Below are 21,288 nucleotides of genomic sequence, written 5' to 3' on the forward strand. Positions count from 1 at the left end.
CTTCAAATGCTACTCTGAGTGTGAAAATTTTAATGAAAATGTCTATTTTTATAAAGATATATATATATATATATATATATATATATATATATATAGAGAGAGAGAGAGAGTTAGTTAGTTAGTTAGTTAGAGATACAGTTATTATATTTATGCTGCCTTGCAATATATGACTATATTTGTGTTGTTGATAGTGTACAGAAATATTAAGAACAGATGATTGATTTCACCTTATAATACCTATATGTTTGATGAATTTGTAAAAGATACACAGAAGAGTGGAGGGCTTAAGGAGTAAAAGCTCTCAATCCAAAGAGAGAAAAGGACAACTTGTAGCACTTGTTTCTTTACCACAACCTTCTTTTTGAGTCAAAGGCTCTTATGTTATTTGTGCTTCTTTGGGGCATGTGGGAGCTTCTGGCCTACTTTCCTGTCTTAGTCTCCCAGAACTCATTTAAAAGGGAAAATTCTGGGATTGTGGTTACTGTTGGTCTGTGTACTGGAAGTTATCTGCGGAGACTGCTGGGCCCACTGGGCAGCCACTGTTGCAACCTAACCTGGTTGCAGTAAGCTGAGCCAGCAGGGGGCTGGTTAGTGATTCTGGATAGGATCTTATATACAGTTTTGGGGTGGGGGTGTGTCTAACAACAAGTGCTTTCTATTGGCTTGGCCTAAGATGCCTCATCTACATGAGGAAGGGCTGTGGGCGCTGCCCCTAGGTGACCGATGACCACAATTCTCTCTATGTGATGCTGTGGCTACATGATAGGGACCTGGTGCTGGGAGCAGGCAAAGCTCCTACAGTCTCTTCAGTGTCTCCAGAGCTTCAAGCCTTATCTCATCCTTACCAGGCTGCTTCTCACAGTCTACCTGCCCCACAGTTTAATCGCTGCATAGGAAAGTTTTTCATAGGTCCTGGGGATCCAACTCAACGTCCCAGGAGGTCTTCATAGTACATGCTTCGATCTACTATACTCAATAGTCATAATTTTACTTTTTAATCAGATTTTCTTTCTAAGTTTCATTGTACACATGTGCCTTATTTTCATAAATAAGAATGGTAGAATTACTGTATGTTCAAATATTGCATAAGCCATACTGCTCAAGAGAGCACATTTTTGTGTAGCCAATTGATAAGGATTATTTATAAACTGCAAAAAGAATTTGAATTAAGGGCAATTTGTTTTTGAACAAATTTTGCTGTAAGTATTCTTTTAAAGAAGAATAAAATTTTAATGAAATTACCACTGGGAAAATGATAATAGCAATTGTAAGTCTAGTTTATTGAACCTTTACTAAGTTATCAGTTTTGCCAAATTGATTTAATTTACAGAAAAGATACTTTGAGCCGGGCGTGGTGGCGCACGCCTTTAACCCCAGCACTCGGGAGGCAGAGGTAGGCGGATTTCTGAGTTCGAGGCCAGCCTGGTCTACAGAGTGAGTTCCAGGACAGCCAGGGCTATACAGAGAAACCCTGTCTTGAAAAANNAAAAAAAAAAAAAAAAAAAAAAAAAGAAAAAGAAAAGATACTTTGATTAAATTCTGTAATGTCAACAATGTCACTAGAAGGGTCTAAGATATGGCATGCATGTATCTTCTAGTTATGGGAAGAGATGCAGTAGTTTACTTGAACCTACAAACATTCCTACTAAGCACAACACCTAAAGACATCTAGGCTGACTTTCTGTAGACACTACCTGTAGTGAAATGCATAGATCAAAACCTCAGAAAAGACACTCACTTAAAAATCGGAATGATATGCAAGATTTACACACACTTTGTGGAAATTTTCACATAGGAAACACAAAAGTCTCTTCCACACAAAGCATTCTAAGCTGCCACATATATTGAGTTTTAGAGAAAGGTTTGAATTAAAATAAAATATTTCTCATCTTACCTCTTTGCTCTTTGGAGCCACCTCTCTACAGCATACCTGTCAGGCTTACAGAATCCAGATGAGAATTCACTAACACCAGAACAACAGACTAAATGAGGCATGAGACTTGAGATAGATGCCTCATTTCAGAAAATGCTCACATACAAAGAATTCAAATTCATTACTCTTGTTTAAAGCTAAAACTAAATAGCTACCTCATGTAGAGATGTTTCTTACTTATTTCAGGTCCTACTGTAATTTTTGTCCCAGAGCAAAACTGTACTAGTGCTCTTAGAAGCATCGTATTTAATTCTTGAAGATGCTGTCATTTGTCATTACAGATGGAGTGATAGCCTTGATGGTATCATTGAACCTTTGTCATGACTAACCTGGAAGACTGGCTGTGTGTCAAAAAATTTTCTCATTCATCTTGCTTTTGAAAGACCAAATTTATTTGCAACCTTGAATGACATTGGCTACATGAAACGGCCTGAAATCTATCATGTCTGAGTCTTATAAAACTACAATTTAAAACCCGAAGAGTTGACCTGGTTTTTAGAACCATCTTCAAAGTCAATGACTTTGAAATATTTACTTATGAATCTTGAGGTGTTTTTTCAGCTGATAACAACAGCTTTATGTTTGCATGTAATATTTTTCCAAGTACATGAGGTCACCTAACATATACCACATGTTCTTATTTTATTTTAGAGAAAATCAGAAATTAATGTTATTTAAATCGCATGTATTTGCCATATGTTCATCAATGTTGGTGAGCAACTGGAAAGTCAACAGAGCAAGACAGTCAGTGTTTAATCTCTCCTTAGATTATTCCACTAACAATTGAAGCAGTCTGCTTACATTGACAGAAGAATTGCAAGAAAATAGTTTATATTTTTCTTTTTTCTGTAATTAACATATACATATGCCATGTTATGTGTATCATGGTTCTATTCCTAAAGGTATTCTTAGAACTGGCTGAATTGCTGGGAAGAAGCAAGAGACTGACTTAACTTGCTCCAATAATGTTTTCTTCGTTCATAATTGCCTTTGAAACTTGATCACTATGAATGTGTGATTTTAAATTTATAAAGAGATGGGGTATATCTCATTAATAAAGAGCAATTTCTTTAAAAAAATATAAGGTCTGTGATTAAAACCTAGCATTACAAACATGAATATTTTAAAAATTATTTTATTGTATAATGTTTCATTATGTCTATATAGGTCTCTCCCCCCTCTGTTTGTGTGTGTGTTTGTATGTGTGTGCATGTGTGTGTATGAGCATGTATGAGTATAGATACCTGTGGAGTTCAAAAGAGAGATCAGATCCCATGAAGCCAGAGTTAGTAGCTGATCTTAAGCTGCTCAGGGTTAGTGCTGGGAACTGAACTTGTGTTTCCTGCAAAGGCAGGGAATACTATTAACCACTGAGCTATCTTTATATCTTTCCATCTCCTGAAGTAAAATTTTCTATGGGGGGTATCTGTGAGCTTTTTATGTTTGCCTTTTATTTATGGTGTTTCTTTTACACTCTAAAAAAATACTTTTTAGAATATAGTTAGATGTTTGGTATGCTGCTAAATAAAAAGGCAAGTTCTTTTGTGTGGTCTTTTGATACAAATCATTTTGGCTATCAAAACCTCTAATTTCCTTTTATTTTTTATCTTTACCAAATTATAATCTAATATTATCAACAGTTTGTGAGCCTCCTGAAAGCATGGAGTCAGATTTGGTTTCAGGTTTATTGATAGTGTACATAAGGATTAAGAAAAATGAATGCATATTGAAGGGGTTCGCCTTCACCGTATTTTTTATCTTAAATTTGTTATTAGCTTTCAGATTTTACCTACCAAAGGTACACTCCATATTCCTATGATTAAAGGCCCTTGCATGTAACTTCCTTGATTTCAGTTGTAGCCATCTAGTAGAAGAGGTTTTTAAATAATAAAACCAATAGCTTTATTCCAGAGATGTTAAGTCAAGAGCCACCCACTGTATAAAACAGATTAAGGGTGTTTCAGCCTGGCTTTGGAGGTAATGTGCTGGGTAGGATATATGCCCCCAGCCTTAGATGTCCACTCAGGCTTTCCTGAGGCAACTCTGGGAATGAAGAGAGAATAAGGAGCGGCAGGACAATGGGGTGCCTGCTCTGAAGCCAAGAACAAAAGTATATGCTTATAAAACAAACGGAAAGAGAAAACAGCATGAGACAAACTGTTTGTCAATAGGTCTCATAACCACGCTCACCGGAGCAGTAGGGGATGGCAAAGAAGGCAAGTGACAGGGGAAGGAAGGAACAGTGGCTCTGAAAGGCAAAGAAAAATGTCAGCACACAATTAGATGCACTTAAAATTCAATGGGAGGTAAGAACAGGAAAAAAATCAGGAGCCAGGAGATTGCCAAACACTTGCCAAAGAGGATCTGAGTTTGGATTCCCAGCCCTGTGCTAAAAGCTATGCAGATGTGGTCCTAGGACTGGGAAGGTAGGGAGATCAGACTCCCCATGATCCATCTTTCCAGACTAGTGGAACCAGCAACATCTGGGTTCACCAAATGACTCAGACTCAGTGACTACAATCAGGGCAATCTAGGAAAGCACTGGATGCTAACCTCTGGCCTCCATATGCATGCACACACACATGGGAATGGACACAAGCACACAAGCACATCATGCACACATGTACATACAAAGAAAGACAACTAGAGATGTGTCTTATAGTAAAATATATGATGGATAGAAATAAGAAGGAATCTTTAAAGCAAACGGAAACTAGCTGCATCATTTCCAATAATGATGGCGGAATGGTATATAAGGGGCTTGAAGAAGCTAATGGCCAACCTGGAGTTCTTTCCACTGAGAAGGCTCTTTACATTTGACATAGAGTAAATGGAGAGAGATCAACAGCGACGGATGAGTCCTGTCGATGTGAAAACTACCATTTATCCCGGTGGTCTTCTGTAGTGCAAGCAATTTAAGCTTATCCCTGACTAGTTTACAAATAAATGAGATTCAGACTATGGTTATTTGACTTGGCTTTGACATTAATCATGTTTACCACTAATCACTCTTCTACATTTGCCCGGGGACATCCCCAGTCTTGTACTCAAGATGCCTGCTGTTTGTCCTGGTCACGTGCTCATTGTCCCTTTCCCCTTCTGGCAGCTCATCCCTGTGTTCCCTCCTCTTCCTTCTTCTGCCTCTGCTCTCTCCTCCTCCAACTGGGTCACTCCAAGCCCATATCCCTGTAATCCCTCCAGTAACTGGCTGTAGTAACTGTACACATGAGAATTCACTCGTAGTCCTAGACCTTCAGGTATAGAAGTTAACATTACAAAACATAGCAACAGACCAAACCTAAGCAGTCCTCCTGTTCAAAACATGTGATCATAACTTATAACAAGAAAGGCATCACACAAAATCAAGTCACAAATCGCACTACACAATATCTGACTAGTTTTGCTAAAAACTCTCAAGTACATCAAAACTAATAAAGTTTGGTACTCCAGAGAGAAGGCAATTAAATGTGTTATGATATTATGGAAAGAATCCTGAGACAGAAGGGAGGTATTGTGTGAAAATAGGAAATGTCAATAAAGGGTGACTATGTAACAATGGCCTATGGAAACTGACTCACTAATTAACTAAGTGTAGCTAACTAACATAAGATATTTATAATCATGGGATGTGTGGGATGTGGGGTACAGGGTAAGTGTTTTAAATTTAATTTCCCTACAATGTAAAATGATTAAAATGAAAATTCAAGAGAAGACATATTTACTAACAGCTAAAACATGAAAAAAAATCTTAACTAATTATAAATATGAAAATATATATATTCTGTTCAACTTTCAACAAACCAACATTGTTCTCGAAACAGGCAGATAAATGGAGGAAGAAATGATAAGTCCCACAAAGAGTGATACATGGATGAACCTAAGTTATTGATCACATAAAATAACAATATAATGTGGACACAGTTGAAACATCAGAAACTACCATAGTGATAGTAGTCGCCATAATAATGATACAAAAGTTCAAGCATAACAGAGTCAAAATAATGCCAGTGGCTAGAGTCTCTGGAAGTGGTTAAATGCTAATTTATGTTATGATCCAATAATGAATGCTGTGGTATCCACAGTTACCACTAAGAACAATAAATTAATATATAGTAGAAAGTTATAAAAGAGGGAAAATTGAAAACTAAAATACTAAATTTAAAGGAAGGTACTTATGGATAGAAATTATAACATATAGTATATGGTAACCTCATAGAAACATGGAAATGGTATATTTAATTCAAATATGTCAGTAGTTATAGGTCAGTAAAACAGGTCATCATATAGTTAAAAAAGGTAAGGAATCTAGAATGTATTTATGATTGGAGAGAGCTAGATTGTGTTCAAATAATTCATGAGAAATTCTCAAATGGGTAGATAATGAAGGGCAAAAGTGTACTATAGAGAATGAACTTCATGTCAACAGTAACCAGACATAAATGGATGCATGGATCAATGTCACAAAAAGTCAAATTTAATGAGAGATGCTAGATCTAAAAAGACATATTTTAGAACAAAGGGTCATATCTTCTAGGAAAATGTGGCTATGTTAATAAAGCTACAAATTGGATGAAACAAAACTTTCAATCATGAAAGGGCAAACCAAATCCAATAAAGGGATTGAAAAAATCCTTGAAGATATAAAAATATGAAAAGACTGAATAGCAAACTAGAATTAATTGAATATATATGTTCATACATATGTGACAGATATACATATAACTTTAACTCCACATTAAGCAAGTGTTAGAATATAAAGCCTTTTTTAAAAGTTTGAAGAATTTAGATTTTTTTGAATATATACTGTCTCTATCATGAAAATTATCTAGTATTTAATAACAAGAGATTAGAAAGTCCTCAAAGGTTTTAAAGATCCCAAATATAATTTAAAACAATCTGAAGAAAACAAATGTTCTCTTCTAGTAGGAAATGTTTAGATTGAATAATAATTAAGATATAACATGAAAATCTGTGAGGCAGAGCCAATACTTAAGCTTTAGGAAAATGTGTTCCCCATCTTAAATATCTCCACAATATCCTGTGTTCTGAAGCTGCCATAGTTTCTTTCTCTCTAAGGTCACATGTGCAACTGTTCAATAAAAGGAAGAATTTCTCTTCTCCTAGTCATTGTCTCATTCCCCTCCTCTTCATCTTTTTCTCTTCCTTCTCCTCTAATCTCAACTACCCTTCTGTACACTTGCTCAACAGGTACAGATGTGATGCCATTGGCTTCTAAGAGTAGATCATAAGAAATATTGCAGCTTCTCTTTGAACCTCTTGAAATATGTTCTCTGAGGATGAAAGCTACCATATACAATCTCTGGACTTTGAGAACAAGCAGAAAGAAAGCTCAGGGCTGGCATGTAGAGGGGAAACATACAGGGGAAAAGAAAAATCTAACTACAAAACAGAAGTTCCAGCACCTCCCCCCAGATTCCAGCCTATAGATGAACAGCCAGCACACAGGGTGAATTCAACTGCTACTGTATTCTACTGGCAGTCTGAGTGACCTTGCATGGAGGATCACCAAACTGGGACTGTCAACTTCCAGTAATAAGAAAGAAAATAACATATTTTCTTTTTAACAACTTACTGTTCAGGTAGATCGTCACACATATAGAGGCAAACATAAAAGACAATGATTGGACTTAGACCAACAAAAGATACACACAAAGTCCTCCTAATTTCTGTGCACTAATGAAAAGATAATTACGGGAGACCAGTGATCAGTGCTGGGAAATGAATAGTGCTTAGACATTTGTTTTAGAAAACACAAGGTAAGCGATACACAGCTGAGCTGGTGTGCTGGTCGGACTGAGAATCTGCTAACCCTTAGGCCCCACTTGATGAGCTCTCAGAGAAGGATTAGGAGGCGTGATGTTTGTGGAGAAGGTATGTCACTGGAAGTGGTGCTTAGGTTTCAAAAGCCCACACCAAGCAACCCAGTGTTGCTTTCTCTGTCTGTCTGTCTGTCTGTCTGTCTGTCTGTCTGTCTGTTGTCTATGGGTCAAAATGTAGCTCTCAGCTACTGCTCCAGCAATATGTGTGATGATAAAGGACTAACTCTCTGAAACTGTAAGCTCCTAATTAAATTCTTTCTTTTGTAAAAGTGCTTGGCCATTCTGTCTCTTCACAGCAATAGAACAGTGACTAAGACAGAGGTATCAAAGATGATAAGATAGATGAAATATAGAAAAAATAGGTGATAGATAGATGATCAGTACACAAATACATGCTTAGATAAATAGGTGACAGATGATAGGTAAATATATAGGTAGATTGATAATAGATAGATGGAAGATAGGTTATAGATCAATGACAGAACATAGATAATTTATTAAAAATGACAAATAACAGAAAGATATAAGGGAATTTGAAACCATCCTAGTAAAAATAAAGAAGAAAAATTATAATATAATATAAACATATTATTTATTCCATCTTCAAACTTGTTCTATCTTCAAAATGAATTCAAAGAACAAGAATGGAGACCTAAGCACAGAGAGGAAAAGTTGGGTATCTGAAAGCTAGTATGTGTTGAGAAAAGCTTAACACTATATTCAGACATATATGTGAAATAGAAAAAAATCCCTACAGTCACACAATTTACCCCAATGTATTTTGCTGTATATATATGAGATAAATTAAACACACACACACACACACACATTAGTACTTATATAGAAACAATACACACACACAGCTGCATGATGCAGGTGGTATAGAAATGAATTCAAACATTAAAGTAAGAAAGAAAACCAATCAAAGAAAACACATGGTGGGACTCATGGCTCCAGCTGCATATGTAGCAGAGGATGGCCTAGTTGGTCATTAATGGGAGGAGAGGCCCTTGGTCCTGTGAAGGCTCTATGCCAAAGTACAGGGAAATGTCAGAACCAGGAATAGGAATGGGTGGGTTGGGGAGCAGGGGGAGGGGGAAGGTGATAGGGGATTTTTGGAGAGGAAACTAGGAAAGGGGATAACATTGAAATGTAAATAAAGAAAATATCCAATAAAAAAAAGAAAGAAAACCAAATTATATTTGGAGGAAGGACAAAAGAAGAAATAGTTCTAAATTGCTTTTGTTCTCGTGAAACATGGATGTAAGAACCTAGCATTACAAAAAATGTGGGGGGAGAGACTTGAAAATAATGAAAAAAATACAGTCATATCATAAGTCTAGCCACTAAAATCACTTTTAAAATCCTACCGGAATCCAAAAATATATTTAAAGGCACAATATATTGGTAAGATTTATTTTAGAGATGCAAAAGCCAGTTGTTGTCAAAACCAAATAATTTTCTGTGTAGATTCAGTAGTGGTAAGAATTACCTCTTGTTTATAATTCAAATATGTATGAAATCAGAATGCTCTTAATCTGATCAGACGAATCTCCATAGATAACATGGAAATATAGATTCATTTTCATTCCTCTGATGTGCATGTTAAAAAAAAAAAAAACCTATCCTTTGAAACCTTGTAGGGAGATGAGATGGATTTTGAACATCTATTTAAGATTTTACTTTAAGACCAATAAGTGAAATAACCGACATTTTAAAAGTTAAACAAACTGACTATTTGAACAAAACTTTCAACAACTGTCAACCAAATGGCCAATAACATGAAAATGTTCTTAACCTAATTAATAACCAGGAAAATGCAAATTAAGTCACAACATGATGCTATTATAAAATTCTCAGAGGACCTGAAATAGAAAAAAGGACATCCCAAATACTGGAAAAAATTAGTAGCATCTGGTCCCTAGTACACAGCTGGTGGGAGTGTAAATTAGAATAATCTCTATGGGAGAATGTTTAAATATAAATAGTAACAAAGAACATGTCAGACTTTTTGATCCTATGATTTCAGTTGAGATATATTATCCAGTAGAAGTACACATGTAACTCCACTGAACGCTTACTTAAATGAGAATATCCATGTTACCATTCTTCGGAGTCATTGAAACCAAAAAATTATGACCAATTACGCTTTATCTGTAAAACGGATAGATTCACATTCTGATAGATCCACAGACTACAATATTATTGAGGAGTAAGAGGGCATGAATTGCAAGTTCATGCTGCATACGGATGTGTCTCCAAAGCAGGATGATTAATGAAAGAAGGCACACACACACACACACACACACACACACACACACACACACACCAAGATTCATAGTACAGATTTGTACACACTACAAAAACAAAGCAGAACAGAATAAACAAGCTGACTGATAAGCTTTCAAAACAAAACAACAAAACATCTGTGCCCTTCAGCTGTAGCTAGTGCTGCTTCCTTGGACATTAGTCACAGTTGATCCTCACAGAAAGATCATGCTGGCAGTCTGGGGATTGGCTCAGCAGCAGAGCATTACCTACCACATACAAGCCTTCAGATGGGATCCCTGACTCTTAAAAATTCTCCTTGCATACTTTATTTTTGCAAAATCAATCTATATATATACTTTATAGGATTGGATTTTTTTTTTTTTTTTTTTTTTGCGTGAGTGACACACTTCACTGAATAGTTGTAAAACAAGCAAAGGCAGTTTCAAAGGTGGTATGTCCAGATGTAGACGCAGTTAGCAAAGTCTAATTAAGAGTCCCTGTAGCTCACTCTGCCTGTTACCTTCTCATTTTCCAGGTGGCAGTTAAGTTACTCAGGTTGGACACACAGCCCTACACCTCTTTCTGTTTGGCTTCTGCCATTCGTCACTGGTTCTCCCTATCTCGTTCTGTCCCCAGTCTCCCATCCTTATCTACTCCCTTATGCTCTCCCTTCCGCACCACTCTCTTGCATCCGCATTCATCATATTGAGCACGAATCTGTCAAGAACTACTCTGCATGTAGTAAACATGTTGAATCGAGCAGAACTGTTGCACTGTTACCCGACAGCTCTCTTTCTCGTGTGAAAATGTTTTAGAATACACCTCAGGGGTTATTTGGGTAGGAGGAAGGCACAAAATCGCGTTCTGTCATTAAAGATGACTTTTAACCATGGGTTTAGAAGTAGGCACAACCAAGTCATAGCTCTGTTTAACTGTCAAAACATGCTGGATAATATAGAACACTACCATAGTTTCTCCCTGCATTCTGGATCTCACCCTGAAATGCTGACTGCTATGAAATTTCTCTGTCATATGAACTCCAAAACTGTACAATGCCAAGGGCTCCTTATTTACCTATTCAAAAGTAGCACTTCAGATATCAAAGACTAAGAAGTGGGTATTTCTCCAGAGTACATTAGCTCTGATTAAAATGCAATCCTAGGGCTGGGGTACAGCTCACTAGATAAAGCAGTTGCTGCACAACCTGAGGTTGAATACTGTGCACAGTCAGTTATAGCAGTGCATGTCAGTAAGCCCAGTGCTTGTGTATCAAGATGTGACAGAAACTGAGAGCTCACTGTGCACAGTCAGTTACAGCAGTACATATCAGTAAGCCCAGTGCTTATGTGTCAAGATGTGACAGAAACTGAGAGCTCACAAACTCTCAGGATAACTGTTGTAGCATCCAACAGAAAGAACACAGCTGAAGGTAAGAATACCTGAGGATGTCCCATGAGTTCCATCTTCATGCAGTGGCATGAGTACACTTAGAGTCACACACATACTCATACGCACATGCACATACACACAGACACAAAACAAAATAAAAAGAGAGGCTCCTTTTTTTCCTCCTTTAATCCTTAAGAGGAAGGAATGTCAAAATGTTGGATCAATTTTAGCAGGGACATTAAAGTTTCTTAGCGTTTAGTTTGCAGGAACTGATTCTGTTTATCTATCCAACTGCAGATATAAATGAATGTGCTGTTGACAATGGAGGCTGTCAAGACCGATGCTGTAATACGATTGGCAGTTATTACTGCAGATGTCAAGCTGGCCAAAAGCTGGAGGAAGATGGCAGAGGATGTGAAGGTACCAGTTAAGACTGTCTGCCTGCTGATAAGGAAACAGAGAACATCTATATAATGCAAAAGACTTTTTTTTTCATCCCAAACCAGCTGAAGCACTTGTGTTAAATATTGTCAAGAGCGTATCTTCTACTTCTGCCTAGATTACCCATTAGAACACTTCAAGAAGCTTATTATAGGCAGTGTGTGATTGTAAGCTAGTGGTGCTTTTGCCGTGTTCTGATTATAGAATTTCAATCATTTATTTAAGTCCTAGAGTAAAGTACATTTTAGAAAGCCTTTCATTTATTTCTATAGCAAAAATATGTCACGTCTCAGAAAATAGTCACAGTTACTAAAATAGAAATGGGGGACACAAGCTTACGTGGGGACAGCATCCTTATATCAAACGAGCTTTTCTGCGAGTTTAATTTTTCTTTTTCAAATTAATTCCTTTCATCTTTAATGTTTTAAATTCATCATCTTATTTACTTGACAGTCATTGAGTTCCTGTTCTACATTAGGCTTTATTCTATGCCTTAGAGATGTAAAATTAATGAGCAATAAATTCTTCCCTGAAGGAACTCATTGATTAGAGGCAAAGATGGAAACGTGTGCTCAGATCTTACAAACTGATGTGCTCAGGCATTTTTAAGTGGGGTTAAATGCACTGGAAACAATGAGATGAGGTTTTTACTCTTAGCTCTGCCCCTAATTGTATAACCTTGGGCAAGTTACTTAATCTCTCTGAGATTGGCATCATCTGTAAAATTTAGGATAATGTTAGCTCCTGAAACAGCCAGTATTGTTACTTTGAGACCTAAATGAGACAATGTATTCAAAGCACTTAGCACAAAGGGCCGTGTATCCTAGCTCAGAGGATAACTACTGTGCACTGTGTTTCCATTCAGCTTATCTGCTGCTCCCTTGGGAAGGTGGGGGGCGTCAGAGAGGGCCTCCCTCTGTAAGCACTGAACAGGGTCTCTAGCCTTCAAGGATCACATGTGTTACTCTGTTTTCTTTTTTGGCTTTTTTTTTTTCTAATTCATTCTACTCATATGCCTTATCATTTCATAAATTCAGACATCATTATCTTGATTCTGCTTGTTTGTTTTGGAGGATTGTGAATAGAAAAATATTCTAGTTCTGTTGTGGACATTGATCTTGTGAAATCTCACTTTCTGCCTCTCCGGGGAGTGTAGTGAGACAAATGTGAATAAAGAGGTAGAGAGAGTAAATAAAAGAAATCCCTAGTGTGGGTGCTAGACTGAGGTAATGGCTTTGTAAAGATTGCTCAGTTCACTTGCAGCCTCAATGGTTAGTCTCCTGTACCATGGCTTGGATATGCTGTAGTATGGAAGTTTTCAGATCAGTAGCCAGGGACGTTCAAGTACGAGAGTATCTGTGACCTTCTGAGATTGGCTTTCTTCAGGGAAGGCACTTCTGGGAAGGTATAAATTCACAAGGGCAATGCTGTTCCTTTCATCCACTCACTTTCCTGGGATAATATCTAACCTCAGGTGTGGTTGACAGTACTACTGCAGTATGGATTCAATATCACCGGTGTCCAAGTTAAAAGAGAAAGATGACAACACAGACTGCACAGTGACATGTTGCTGACCTTCTCCTGTTCTGACAGGCAGTGACCTATGTGTTCTCCTTTTGCTGAAGATTGTCACAATCATCAATTTCATTGTCATAGAGGCATTTCACATGTCTAGCCCAACTAGTCACTGAGGCTAGATATAACATTTCTATTAACATTTTCCACCCATTATTAGGCTAGCAAGGCAGTTTAGACTGAATACCTCAGCTCCCTGTCACCTGTTTCTCTTATACTTGAATCAAGATGCTCCATAAACACTGAAATATTTAGCAAGTAGTGTTTGGACAGCGTGGTCGCACAGTTGGCTTGTTTGACATTTTTCAGGATCAAGAACTGAGAATAGGGTTGTGGAAGGAAGCCCCTTCCCCATAAAGAACCCCCCCTCCACACACACACACACCCAAGTCTCATTCATCTTAGCAGATTTTGTTTTTATTTCCTGATGTAACTGTTTAGTAGAGACGGTAATACTCACCTAGATATGGTGCTAGTTCAGTTGCTGATGATGTGATGCCTTTAAACTTGTTCACATGCACAGTGTGGGTGTGAGCACACAATTCTCTCCTCAAAGGAAGCACAAGATAATCTATTCTGTATTCACATTTGAGTGACCCTGTCCTGGAAACACTGATCTAGCTTAGGCATGCTAGCTACTATACTAACAGTGCCATGAAACTTTTTTAATAACAGAAAAAAAGAAAGTGTTGGAGTCTGCTCCTAATGCTTTGATTCAATAGGGAATCTGCATGTCCAAATGCTAAAGGCCCTTTTCCCCAGTTGTTTTTTGAGCAGTCAATAAATATGCCAACAACCAATGGCTGGGCATATTATAATGACCCATAGACTTTCACAAGCTAGGATGCAGAGAGAAATAGTGAGAATCGCCAGGATTCGAGGGGAGATAGAAGAGGAGAGCCACAAGAGAGACAGCCAGAAAGCCATATGAGACTTTGGAGAAGTGGCCACTGGCCACTTCTCCAATTGGGCTGGGGTATCAGGGGAAGGTTTAGGAGTGCCCAGCCTTTGAGGTAGCCAAGGCATTTTAAAAATAAACTATGTATGTGTGTCTTTTATTTGGTGATCCAAAGACAGCTCCTGGACAGCTGTTTGCATGTGATCTACCAGGAGCACAAAGCAGCGAAACAAAAACTCACCACTACAAGAAAGCATCGATTTCGACCCTTTTAGTGCATTGGTGGCAATATCAGTTAATTAGGTCACAAAATCTGGGGAAATCTATGTCATCTACCATGCCCAGCCATTGGCTATTGGCGTCTTTCTTCATCAAAGTTTTTAAGTTTTTATTACAGCTATACAATCACGTGCAGATTTAATAGTGCACTCTACCCATTTATCCATGGATGCAAGCATTCAGTAATTCACTCACACAGGCCCAAACTCCCTGTCCTTCGAAGTGTGCATCATGTCAAGCAAAGAACAGGAACTTGTGCTGTATTCTGTTCTCTTATATTTACGAGTTGTGAAATGTGAGGTTAGTTACTTATTATAGGTTAGATTTTTGTCATCTGTAAAAACCAAGATAACCATACTTAGTGTGATAGAGACTCAAGAATTAAATGGCACATTGGACAAAGTCATTGTGACAGTAGAAATCCTTTCCGCTGCTTCTCTGTAACTCCAGGCAAAGAGATGAATATGTGTGTGTGTGTGTGTGTGTGTGTGTGTGTGTGTGTGTNTGTGTGTGTATGTGTGTGCATGTGTGTATGTGTGTATGTATTTGTGTGCATGTGTGTGTATGTGTATGTATATGTGTGTGTATGTGTATGTATATGTGTGTGCATGTGTGTATATATGTGTGCGCGCGCGCGTGTGTGTGTGTGTGTGTGTGTGTGTGTGTGTGTGGCTTTGCTGGTCTCCTTCTACCTCCTCACCTTCACTCATTCCCCTTTTTCCTAGAAACAGAATACATTACTTCAAGTACAGGTTTATGGAAAGAAAATTGGCCATAGATTTGGGCTCGCCTTGTATTTCCTCTTGGGGATCTTGAAATTGGATCTGTGAATGCCAGAATACGATGACTGCTTCCATTAACCCTGCTATGATGTGTGTCTGGGCAAAACTGAGATTCCCAGTCTCCCCTGTGGCCGGACTGGAGGTTTACTCTAGCAGTGCAACAGTTTTCACCGTAAGTTCTGTTCTCAAGTCTGAAGTTTAACAAAATCCACATTGATCATGTCTCTACCTGACTATTTTGGGGTTAGAATTAGTTAAAATTCAGCCAGACGACATATCTATCTTTTTGACCCTTCACAAAATACTAACGAAACATTCTCCTAGGTACATAAGAGATGCTCAAGAAAACACACATAAGTTGTTCTTTTTTTCCCTTGATTTCCTTCTATAATATTTGTTGTCGAAGGTTAAAAAATATGGCCAGGAGTATTTTCCCTCTCCAAGGAGCTTCCAGTTCAATAAAAGAGATAAGATGGGTACACAAACAGCCGTAGTATAAGAGAGTAGAGTAAATAAGAGGCAGGGAAAAGCAAAGTGCCAAGGGGCTTGAGAGCAGAAAGAGATCACCCAATGATGAGTCAAAATGAGCTAGAACGGGGCAGACACAAATTAGAGTCCCAAGACTGAGTGCCCTCCTTCTACTTCCTTAATAAAGTTCCCTATTAGTACGTCTCCCATCACCTCATGGCTTGCTGTCTCACTTGCTTTTGATTGACAACAAAAGGCAACTGGGGTCTTAACAACAGAACTGTCAGGGCCACAGCAGGGCAGCCTTCAGAGAAGCTGAGGGCATTTTAGTACCCATGTCTTTCAGACTAGAAAGAAATATCAGAAAAATCAAAACTAAATCTTTGCTGTGAAAATTAAAACCCTCTCAATCTCTTTTTAGTCCCTCCTTTTAAATAATTATATAGTTTTCTCCTAATAATTCAGAAGAATCATTTCACACACACACAGTTTCAGCAATGAGCTATATATTAGCTACTAAATACACACACACATATGTGTATGTGTGTGTGTGTGTGTGTGTGTGTGTGTATGTATATATGGATTATATATATGTATAGTAAAGAGAGATTAGCTGATACAAAGTCCCAGTAGGAGCGGGCTCCCTCTACAGGTTTCATAGGAACATGCAGATGAATGGCATTTATAAGACAGAAATGGAAAAAAAGAAAAGAAAAGAAAGAAAAAAGATGGCTGTCTATCACCTTTAGAGATTAAACAGGGTGTGTTAGCAGAATCCGGCACAGCCAACTGAGGAAGGAGGAGCTGTCTTGCTCATAATTTTCCATCTTGGCTGGCAAGGAGGGTCAATGGCTTTGGCTGTGACCGTAGCTGTGTGAAGAAGTTGGTCATGCATCCAGAGTTAGGAAGAAGAAATGAATATGAGTGTTCAGCTTTCTTTTGTCCCAGGACTCCAAGGCCATCCTCTAAAGTCCCTCAGAGACACTTCTGGAGGTATGACTCCTAGGTTATTAGGAAGTCAACTGAATTGACATGGAAGAGTTAACATCATTTGGAGTGTTACTTGTATTGGTATTCTAAAAGACGGAGGACCCAGAAATCTGCTGTGTTTCCTGGAAAGGACAGGGAAGTTACATTCATGATACCTTAACAGTATGGCTTCCTAAACAAGATATGAAAAATGACAATACCAATAAATACACTAACTTGGGGGTACAAGCAACTGATTACTTTCTCTGGAGGGATAAGTAAACTTTCCTAGGGATGATCCCCCTAATTGAAATCATACACGTACAAGCCACACTAAATTGACTCAATAAGTTTTATTATATACTTATTCAAATATATGCAATAGTACACACAAAGAGGCCATACATTTGAGAAGGTGTGTGGGGACATGAAGGTGGTAAAAAGGTATGGACACAGGAGGGGTTGGAGGAAAGAAAAAAAGTAAGGAAATAATGTAATTATCTTTTAATTAAATTTAAAAACACAATTAAACACAACAGCAACCTTCTGCCTCAGCCATCTGTGACCATTTCAAAGACAACTAATCATGGCAGGGATGTACGTGAGGATTTGGCGAGCTGTAGAGAGATGATTTTGTGTATTATAAGGATGTATCGCCTATCAATTAAAGAACTATGGCCTGTAGGAAAGGGTAGAATAAAGCACGGGGCATCTGGGAGGCAGAGAGAATTCTGGGATAGAGCCAGGTACCAGGGATCCACTGGGGAAGATAGACGCATGGTGTCAGAGCACTGATAGCTAGCCTATTTTATTGTAGGTTAAAATAACTAGATTATTTTAAGTTTTGATCTAGTCAGAGAAGAGCATAGATATATAACCAAGGTATTTGTAGATATATTTTGAATCTGAGTCTTATTTCTGGAACCATGGGGCTGGGAGGAAGAACCAGGAACTAATTCTTACAGGGTATTATTGTGTAAGGAGTTTAGGTGAGAAGCACCCGCAGTGAAGAAGCAGGATTTAATATGGCACAAAATCCCTTGCTAACATACAAGTAATAATCCAACTGGCAATATGAGAGACACTGCTTAATGAGGAAGGCTCTTGCTGACCAGGAACATGCCTAGAGAGGGGAACGATATGAGCCTTGCCTGCTCTCGTCTTCACACTAAATAACGGTGACCCCATTCACAGTGGAGACAGAGAAGAAAAGAAATGTGATGCTACCTGTCCTTCCGTCTGTGAAGGATTGAGGTCAGAGAGAGGGGACAGACACAGGAAAAACAACGATCATTGAAAGTGACATATCATACAGCCGTAGCCCGTGCTGTAACTAAGCGCACCCATCTGCGTTGTTAGGTTTTCTAGTTCCAACAAGCTGAGCAAGTGGGACATCTGCAATAGCTCAGACACCCAACAGGTGTGTGACACAAAGTCATCTACCTACTTCATGTACGTTTTCTTGTACATCGAATGTTTCATGCACAATTAAATGTTTTGGCATGTTCAAAATGATCCCTTGCTAAACTCATCAGAAATTGCCGGCTACAGTTAAAAGATTATCATAAGTTGAATTCCATTAGAGAGCAAATAAGTCGATTTGACATCATATGTTGTACACAAGGAAACTGGTAACTATGCATGCAAATTAATGATTAGAGAAGATTCAAGTCTCCAGAATGCAAGGAACAGGAACTCCAAGCCAGTTATCTGGTTATTCCTAACATAGTGCCTTAGACTATAAATGTCCATCACATTTAAAGGCCTCATTGATCACTGGAAAACACATTAAACCTGCAGCCAAGAGATCTGGGCAAGTTGCATTTCATTACCGTTGTCTTTATGAAAAGTGAGTTGAGCAAGGGAGGGGGTGGGGATAGGGGAATTTTGGAGGGGAAAAGGGATAACATTTGAAATGTAAACAAAGACAATATCTAACTTTACAAAGTGAGTTGATTTAACCTTGGGAAAGAATAAGTAGGTCTGGGAAAGCTGAACAGCTGTGTGAAGGGGCTGTGATGAACTCAGTAATTAGGAGACAGCCTGGTCACACAGTACAATGTGTCTTAAGCTCCAGTGTATGTGATATCACCACAGGACATATTCAAATACACCTGCTGCAGCACGTGTGAGGATCTGAGCTCCTGGAGAGGTGGTACTGTAGCTCCCTAGACCACATTCTGAGTCGAAAAGCTTAACTTCTTTCTTTCTTTCTGTTGGTTTCAGAGATAATTAGAAAATATTTGCTAATTACGATGTAGGTATAATGAAGGGGTGTACAAAATGGTGTGAAATGTGATCTCTGGTGCTTTAGAAAGATAATTATACGAAGACACAACTCAAGTACCCTATAGTTCAGGTTTGCAAGTCGGTGGTTTTAGCAGACTCACACGTTCCTGCAGTCCTCGCTACAGTCAATGTGAGGACGCTGTTGTCACTGAATAAAGAAGCTTCTAAGATCACCTTATGTCACTTGCACTCCCTTGGCTCTAAGAAAATGAGAATTTACTTTTAGTCACTAAGGACCTAAAGAATTTCCCTCCCCACAACCCCCAACACACTATGATTAGAATTTTATAGAATGTATCTTCTTGTGGCCTACTTCTTTCAATTATCATATTTTTTATAAAGTTCATCCATATTGTAATATGTAGCAATAAGTACACTCTTGTTTATAACAGGGATTCACAATTACCTTGGAAATCTCCACGTAGACCAGATTGGTCTCAAAGTCTGAGTGCTAGGACTAAAGTCATGTACCACTATGCCCAGGTACAGTACTTCATTTATTTGTATACCTAAATAATTTTTATAGAGAGACATACCATTTCCTGTCTGCACCTTTGTCAGCTAATGGGCAACAGAGGTGCCACTGCTGTGGACACAAGTCATTCTCATTTACACAGAATTGGGATGGATGTATATTGAATGGCTTAGCTGCATGGCCTGATAGATAGAGATAAGGCCTCCTGGATTGTGCAGGGTATATTATTAGTATATGTTTTATTAGAGCTTCAACTCAATTTGTAAGTCTGTATGGAAATGGGCAGGTGCAGTTTGTACTTTTTGATAGAGCACATCAGAATTGAGAATGATCCAATGAGACTGAGATTTCTGATAGCCTTTAAATTTGGAATGGTTAAGGGAGTCTGACTGCCCAGCTATTGACATCTACATGCTGTGAGTGTAGAGAATAAGCATATTAGAACCATAGGAAAATGGAAATATCAAGGTCTTTGTAAATAGTAAAAATAATATAGAGCAAAATATTGAATGATATATTTCACAAGTAATAAAGAATATCTTTATTTTTAATTCTTAATTTATTTGGGGGATTATAATATAATAACATCATTTCCCCCTTCCCTGTCATGACCTCTTTATTCATTAATTGTTGTGAAATGGATATATGTATAGTACATACATATAAATGTTACATATGTGTGTGTGTGTGTGTGTGTGTGTGTGTGTGTGTGTGTGTGTGTGTGCTGACCAATAAGTGAATCTTTAAAACACCTTGGTCTTGGGTGTCACAACTGAATCAGACTTCTGAGAAATATCTCTGTTACTATACAAAGGCTTCCAATGCATTTTCTTATTTAAAAATCTTCACTGGGTCTCTACACATGAATCTGCCATAGGTTTGATATTCCCATCTGGCAGTGCCTGCTTTTTCTCTTTCTTATGGGCCTCTGTTTGTTGTTGTTGTTGTTGTTGTTTGGTTGGTTGGGGTTTTTTTGTGCTAACTCTTAGTTTTGTCCAATAAAGCCTATGTAAAGTCAATAATGAGAAGTAAGATAAAAGATAGAACATTCTGCTTCATGTTTTCATTAATTATGTTGCTGGGGCATAATATTTATCAGTGCTCAAGTCTAGTTGTCAACAAGTCTTCTCTTTGATGAGATGACCTATCTGTGTTTGTTCCTCTTTCTGTTCCTAGCATTTCACTTTGTTATGTCAGTGAAAATGAAACTGCCAGCTGGTTTTCAGAGAGAAGTGAGCCACAACTGCTTCATTAAAGAAAGGCTCTACATATACATATAAGCAAACAAAATCAACACATGCTTTAAAACTTGTTTTTGCTTAAAATGCATTCTTTCTTGAAAAAAAGTATGGTTTCTTTCAGGATGAGAATGTGAGAATGTTGAGTATAAATAATAGTTCCTAAAGGAGAATAAAACATGTATGTGTATGTGTATTTGTATATATATATATATATATATATATATATATATATATATATATATATGTACTTATATATTTGTGTGTGTATGTATGCATGCATGTGTGTGTATATATATGTATGTATGTATATATATATATATATATTTGCTGTGTATGTGCATATATATTTGTGGGGGGTAAGTGCATATATGTGCATATATACATACACATGCACATGCGTGTGTGCATGTGTGAAATTTATTGTCATCAAGGTATAGA

General features: G+C 37.8%; 1 protein-coding gene across 3 annotated transcripts in view; it reads left to right on the forward strand.

Moving 5' to 3' along the window:
* LOC110320670 (EGF-like and EMI domain-containing protein 1) overlaps positions 1–21,288 on the forward strand; it is a 569,140-nt gene that overhangs the window by 396,031 nt on the left and 151,821 nt on the right. For all 3 annotated transcript variants that reach the window (XM_021196777.1, XM_029537778.1, XM_021196778.2), the window contains exon 5: positions 11,731–11,853. In XM_021196777.1, the coding sequence (XP_021052436.1) occupies positions 11,731–11,853 (123 nt within the window). The remainder of the gene's footprint in view (positions 1–11,730; positions 11,854–21,288) is intronic.

This window comes from Mus pahari, chromosome 4 (assembly GCF_900095145.1).
Source record: "Mus pahari chromosome 4, PAHARI_EIJ_v1.1, whole genome shotgun sequence".
In the NCBI taxonomy this organism is placed as follows: Eukaryota; Metazoa; Chordata; class Mammalia; order Rodentia; family Muridae; genus Mus; species Mus pahari.